This window comes from Cariama cristata, unplaced genomic scaffold (genome assembly GCF_000690535.1).
Source record: "Cariama cristata isolate BGI_N322 unplaced genomic scaffold, ASM69053v1 scaffold22465, whole genome shotgun sequence".
Classification (NCBI taxonomy): domain Eukaryota; kingdom Metazoa; phylum Chordata; class Aves; order Cariamiformes; family Cariamidae; genus Cariama; species Cariama cristata.
In genome coordinates, this window is record NW_009617286.1 from 29702 (window position 1) to 35788 (window position 6087).

Consider the following 6087-nt stretch of genomic DNA (forward strand, 5'->3'; position numbering starts at 1 on the left):
ATCATATTAAAAATACAGTAACTCAACATCTGATACTTCTTTCTTTCCAGTGACTGCTGGAAAGGACTAAAGACTGCGAAGTAGTCAAATATTACAGTTGACAAGGGTTTGTACAAAAACTTAAGAAGTGACCTTACCTTTTCCCATGTGACATTTCCCGAGGTAGTGTTTCTGAGCAGCATCTTATATTCTGTTGCGTACTGCAGGTAAGAAAAAAAAACCACAAACAAAACCACAATGTTTGCCGATCAGATCATCAGTATGATCATATCATCTAACATTTCATAAGGAGATTACTGTTAGGAAGACTTTTTTCTGGAGACCATACTGTGGAGGCTAACGAGCCTGTCCTGTGCAAGAAAAGGGAGTGACAGTATATGCAGCTCCTTCCCCATGTGGCAACAGAAGTGCTCTGTGACACCCCGAGCTCCCAGGTTTGGGCAGCAGCCGAGGAATTCCCCTCTCCTCCATCCTGCTGTTGCTCACACACCACGCTGTCGCACTGGCTCTTGCAGAAGGCAAGTGCTGCTTGAGCTGTTTCACTGTTAGAAATGGTGAGGCAGGCATTAAAATTGTCAGTAAAATATCTAAAATCTAGGGCAACGCTTTACTTTGATAAATAAGCTAGACGCCTCATAAAAGCAGGGCACTTCTTTTCACTGTTTGCTTTAGATATAAAATACAGGAAAGAAAAGCTTACGTACGTGCCAATTACCTGTGACAACAGCAGCACAGAGGAAAGGAGGACTTCCTTATTTCATCCCTGAACACACAGAACCCTGACACTTGAGGTATCACAGAATATCCTTTTCTTAAGGATGTTTTTATACTGTTCCTATTTTTACTTATGGCATATTGATTTGTACTGTATTACATGTACACTCAAAATGGAACTTCATTTTAAGAGTTTGACCATGGTTTTGATAGAAAAGCAAGCCCACAGAATACCATGAAGGCAAAACTATTATTCTGCTCCTGTATCATAAAGAATCACTCTGCCCCATAGCAATATTCTCAACAGTGTCAAGCCTGACATCTAAAATTAGCAATAAGAACTAAATCGAAATCTTCTTGGAGCCCCAAAGCTCCTGTCCATCAGTTTAAACCACAATATGTTCTGGTGCCAGTTACCATCCTACCACACTTAGTCCTCTCTTGGAAGAGAAGCCAGGCTGAGCAAGTAATCCAGCAAGGGATAAAATGGAAAATACGGAATAAAAGCATTAGGCAACAGGCAATGCTTACACATATAGGAGCCTAAAAGTCTTTAGCCTTGTCTGTTCTGAGCCCAGCTCCAAACTACGTACCCTAGGCGTTCCCAGCTAGCTCCAGCAAAGTGATAAGCAGCCTGGCACAAAGCAGAGTTGCCACTGCTGCCCAACATGGCACCCAAAGTATAAAAGTGTAAAGAACATTTTTGGTGGAGGTACAAAACATAGGCTACAAATATGCTTTTGATTGAGGAGTCTCTTTCAAAATCAAACTAATTGCTGTGGAAGTTGTATGCCTGATTACGTCAGGTGCTTTTAAAAATCCCACCTACTATAAGTAAATTAACTTTTGATATTTCCAACACCATCTTTCTAGTCTTTTTTTCAAAAAAGAGCAGTTACTTTGTCTGTGCACTGTGGCTCATGTCCAAAGTCCACATATATCTTACCGTTTGGAAAGCTGCAGCAACAAGATTTGCAGGAAACAGGTTTCTGTAAAATACAAAGAAAATGAAACATTTCTTGTAGAAGTTCTAAAACGAATGCACCAAGGTGTTTTACTCTCAGAAACTGAATGCCTTTTGCAAAGGCAAGCATATTAGCATTAGTGAGGTACATACTACAGAAGATACTCTGACAGCAAGGAGCAGATGTCTTGCTACATCTCCAGAGGTGTGAATACCATCGTCTTTTGCTCACATAAAAAGGTCCCTGCTTGTCTGCCACACGTAACCATTTGAGTAACACCAGAGGCACTCGGACACGATGCTAGGGACACACACCTATCAGCCAGTGGCTACAGAAATGGGCTTCGCCACACCAGCTGCAGAAACAGCCTATGGCCTCCAGGGTCAGGCAGATTTTTAACATTACTCATGTGATTCCACTTTGCTCACAGCATCTACATGAAGGACAATCCAATCAGCAAAATCCACTTAAGAGAACGGCTTAACCCTTCAACACAACAAGGCCAGCTTCCCTGAACACCGAGGTAAAGCAGAACAGAGTTGTTGTCTGCAAGGGCTCAAGTGCTTAAACAGCACAGACGAAAGTAGGGGCAACTCATATGGGAAGTTGCAACATCTGAATTCGGTAGTGCCTTCACACAGAAATGCAAATCGAGCATCAGGCTGGTGCAGAGAGGATAGCATGCAAAGTGACGTACACTTCTACTGGGCATCCAGTGCATCTGTGCACCTATGAAGCAACAAGGGCAGGAACAATGGTTAACTGGACCCTGTAAGGAAAAAGTTTCTTCTTCTTGTATTGTATTGTTGTTTTTAATGCTACACTTCCTTTCTCCCCTTATGGTGGGCAAAGAGCATGTGCTCCCCTAGCCAAATGGCAGCCTTTTTTGCTGTGTCAGAAAGCAAAATAGGAATAAAAGCTGATCCCCGGGGTCACGGCAGGACCCTAGCTCGTGAGGGCAGGAAGGTTAGGGGTATGAACTGAAAATACTGCCAGCTGAATGCATCACGGAGGCACGAGAACTCTTATGGTAAGGAAATAAAAGACCTTACCCAGAGTCAGTTAACTATGACAAAAAAACCCCACATTTGGGCAGCTGCTCCCCATGCTTTGCTCCTTGCGCAGCTCTGAGGAAGCTGCAGCTACCTCCAGGCCATGCCTTGCTAACCTCCTCCCAGGTTTTGCCGTAGTTACCCTGGCAAACACGATATTAAACCAGGCTTTCAGTTGTGATCATTCCATGAACGACAAGGAGAGCACAAATCCGAACCACAGCAAGAAACGGAGCAGCAGAGTCAATTCTCAGAGAGCAAGAGGGAGATTAAGATACAGCACAGATAAGGACTTTAGTCTTTTCCATTGCATAGCTCCGTTTTCCTGCCACACAGCGATGGTTTTCCCACAGCCTTGACAGCAATGTAAAGTACATGGACCTCCATCAAACAAGTGGCTGCTGTGAACTACCTCAGCCTCTCTCTCTGTCGCATTACAAGTGTATTAGGAGGCAGCTGCAAAAGGCAAATTGCTGTAAGAGTAATTTGGCTTCTGGAGTCTACGTTCCACTGAGCATGAAAGAAACAGCAACTTTTTCCCCTTAAAATTTGACAATACAGCTGTCTGTCTGAAAGTAGGAGAGCGAGCTCTAACTCTGCAAAATGCTTACGAATGGGTCAAATAAGATCAACGGAACAGCTAACGTGCATCAGTTCTTGCACAGCTGGAACTCTTTGGTGGATAAAAACCTCATGTAAAGTAAAAGCAAACTTACTTTTATCAGGAGTAAAACATCAGATATACAAATGGGCCCAGCTTAGTGCATAGTTTTAACCAAAAAAAAAAAACACACAACAAACCAAACACCAAAACCATGGTGTTGGGAAAACAAGGATATTTCTTTTCAACTTTTCATAGCAGGACAATTACTTTTTTTTCAAAAAAAAAAAAAAAAGAATTGACTGAATTTTGAAGAAGCAAAGAGATGAAAACCAGACTGAAAACCAACCAGAAATCAAATTACTCTTTTTTTTTTTTTTAAAATCAGCTTTTCCATCCTGATGAAAGCAAGCCAAAGGAAGCAATGCCAAAGCCTAAACAATATGGTTCTCTGATGTTTAAATGTGGCCAAGAAACCAAACCCCCCCATAATTTACCCAGTATGTCAGGCATGGGCCTCAGTAATTAAACACTAACTTATCTCCAAGCATATACTTAAAGCACATACTTGAGCGATGCCAGCAGCCCTGCTACAGCAAGGCAAGGGGCAGGTTCTTCAAGTGTGAATTGCACTAAAGCTATTCAAATACGAGCACATCGCAGTCAAGCTTCTGTATCCCTGGAGCACTGGTCGCAGGGCTCGACTCTGAGGACAGTAAAGAGTATTTTTGACAATCCACCAAGTAAAAAGTTTGGATCTTAATTCAGCAGCTCAGAAGGAGCTCTGTCTTTTATTCAATCCAACTTCTAAGTACACCTGACTGCAAGGTCCCAACAACATGTAAAAGAACATTTTGCTCCTCTTTGTTTCAAATCCTGAAGTGTAAGAACAAAATGTTTCAGGTCACAAAAAGCAACCAACAAATAAATGGCTTATCTTAGAGGCATGACTTCTGCAAAGACTACACTCACTGCTCACCTAAGATCACTCAGCATGCCAATTAAATTAAGCTTTAATTACAGGTGGGTCAGGCTGCAGGCTTTTACCTTAAGATGGATTTGTGCAAGAACACCACAGCAGCACCTAAAAAAAAAAATGGGTCAGGATGGTGCATGCTACAGGGAGAGCCAAAAGCTGGCTGGTGGCTTGCCTGGGCTCATCATGTCCTTGTGCCTGCAGGCTTTGCTCATCATGCATGGCGAGGCAAAGTTCAGCTGCCACAGAAACCCAGACTCAGTTCTGCCCCTCTGAGCCGGCATTCACCGCATCCCCAAGCCCAAGCAGAGGAGTCGGACAGGGAAGCGTGAACATCCCTCCTGTCTGGATGAACCAGCAAACAGGAAAGTTGATGAGCTGGGTAACTGGGCATGCAAATTAAATGTAAGTGTCTGCCAGTTGGTTTTTCCATGCAGACCAAATATTGAAAAGGTTGGATTTTTTTTCTTTGAAAGCTCATACCAGATGCGAACGTGGAGTTCAAGGAAATCACCATGGTTATATCAATGGATTGCTGACTGTTGCTGCTGCCATGCCCTGTGCCAAAGAACACAGTCACCTTTTTGAAGCAGATGTGGGCTATCACAGGAACACACTGCTGAGGAAACCCTGAGTCTGGCTGATAAGGAGCTCAGCACAGGGGTCTGGGATCAGGCAGCCTTGGCGCCATGATGCAGAAAGACAAAACTTGCTCTATGTGGCCAGAATGAGACGAGCCAGTAATGCGTGACATTACGCAGGGGGACAGACGTGCACCCCAGGTGCTCCACAGCTGCCGGGACTTCGCTCCACGGAGAGGGATGGATTCCCCACGCACGGACCCAACCGCCTTTGTGGCATAAAGGCGGAGTAGGTGGTACAGAGAGACTTTAGTCCCCTCACCAAGCACCAGGCAGGAAAGGATCTCTCTGCCTGTTGTAAGTCGTGCAGACAGCCCCCTCCAAAAAAAAATCAGAAATCCATCAGCCAGCTGTCAAGGGTGACAGCTGTGTCCTGGGGCTGGAGCAGCAGCTGGGCTGAGCCAGGAAACCTCCACGTACCTGCTGTGAGAAAGCACCAGTCTCGGATCCTCTTAAAATAGGAACCAGAAAGCGGCAGCACCAAGGGCGGGAGTTTCAGGGTCTGAATACTTTCTGCTTGAATACTGTGCTCAGCACACCATCTCCCCATGCACAGCCAGATAAATGCAGCTTTTTCCTTTCCTCCGGTGAAATGCTGCTCCTACTAGTCAAAAAGGGAATGTTACTCCCCTAACCAAATTTAGCAGGAAGGTCTCACTGTATTTTTGTTTTAACAGAAACCTTAGTTTAGCTGCAGTGTCCACTGCTGGGAATCCCAGACAACTAAGGAAACCTGGAGCTGTAAAGGGAGCAAAAAGGGGCTGTAGCTCCCATCCTTCTCAATTTTGATATGACAGTCAAATTCCTCTCTTCTTTCCCCTGTATCTTCCCACCAGTGGGATAAGGATGGCACTGGAAGTCCTTTATTGCACATGTAAGGGATTATTATTAATAACTGTTTCTAAATGATTCTTTTGCTAGAGCTCTGCAAACAACTTTGCTCTGGCAGCAAAAGCATGAAGGGAAATCCAGGCAAGCAGAACAAAAACGTAAAATACTATGCATTCCTCTTGCATTGCTCCTTACAAAAAGGTTCCACTTCCAAGGCCAGAAACCTTGCTGTTGGAAAACATCATTTTGTGAGGAAGCCTAGAAAAACTATTCTGTGTTGCATTATCTCCTGGTTTTTTATGTGTGT

At 44.0% G+C, this 6087-nt stretch overlaps 1 protein-coding gene across 2 annotated transcripts in view; it reads right to left on the minus strand.

Moving 5' to 3' along the window:
- Window positions 1-1699, minus strand: part of SLC1A4 (solute carrier family 1 (glutamate/neutral amino acid transporter), member 4) — a 15425-nt gene extending 13726 nt beyond the window's left edge. The window contains exons 1-2 of one of the 2 annotated variants that reach the window (XM_009700482.1): window positions 1661-1699; window positions 138-200 (exon numbers count right to left, since the gene is read on the minus strand). In XM_009700482.1, the coding sequence (XP_009698784.1) occupies window positions 138-182 (45 nt within the window). In that variant the 5' untranslated portion in view covers window positions 183-200; window positions 1661-1699. The remainder of the gene's footprint in view (window positions 1-137; window positions 201-1660) is intronic. The other variant, XM_009700483.1, reaches the window with a different exon arrangement.
- Between the last annotated feature and the right edge of the window lie 4388 nt (window positions 1700-6087).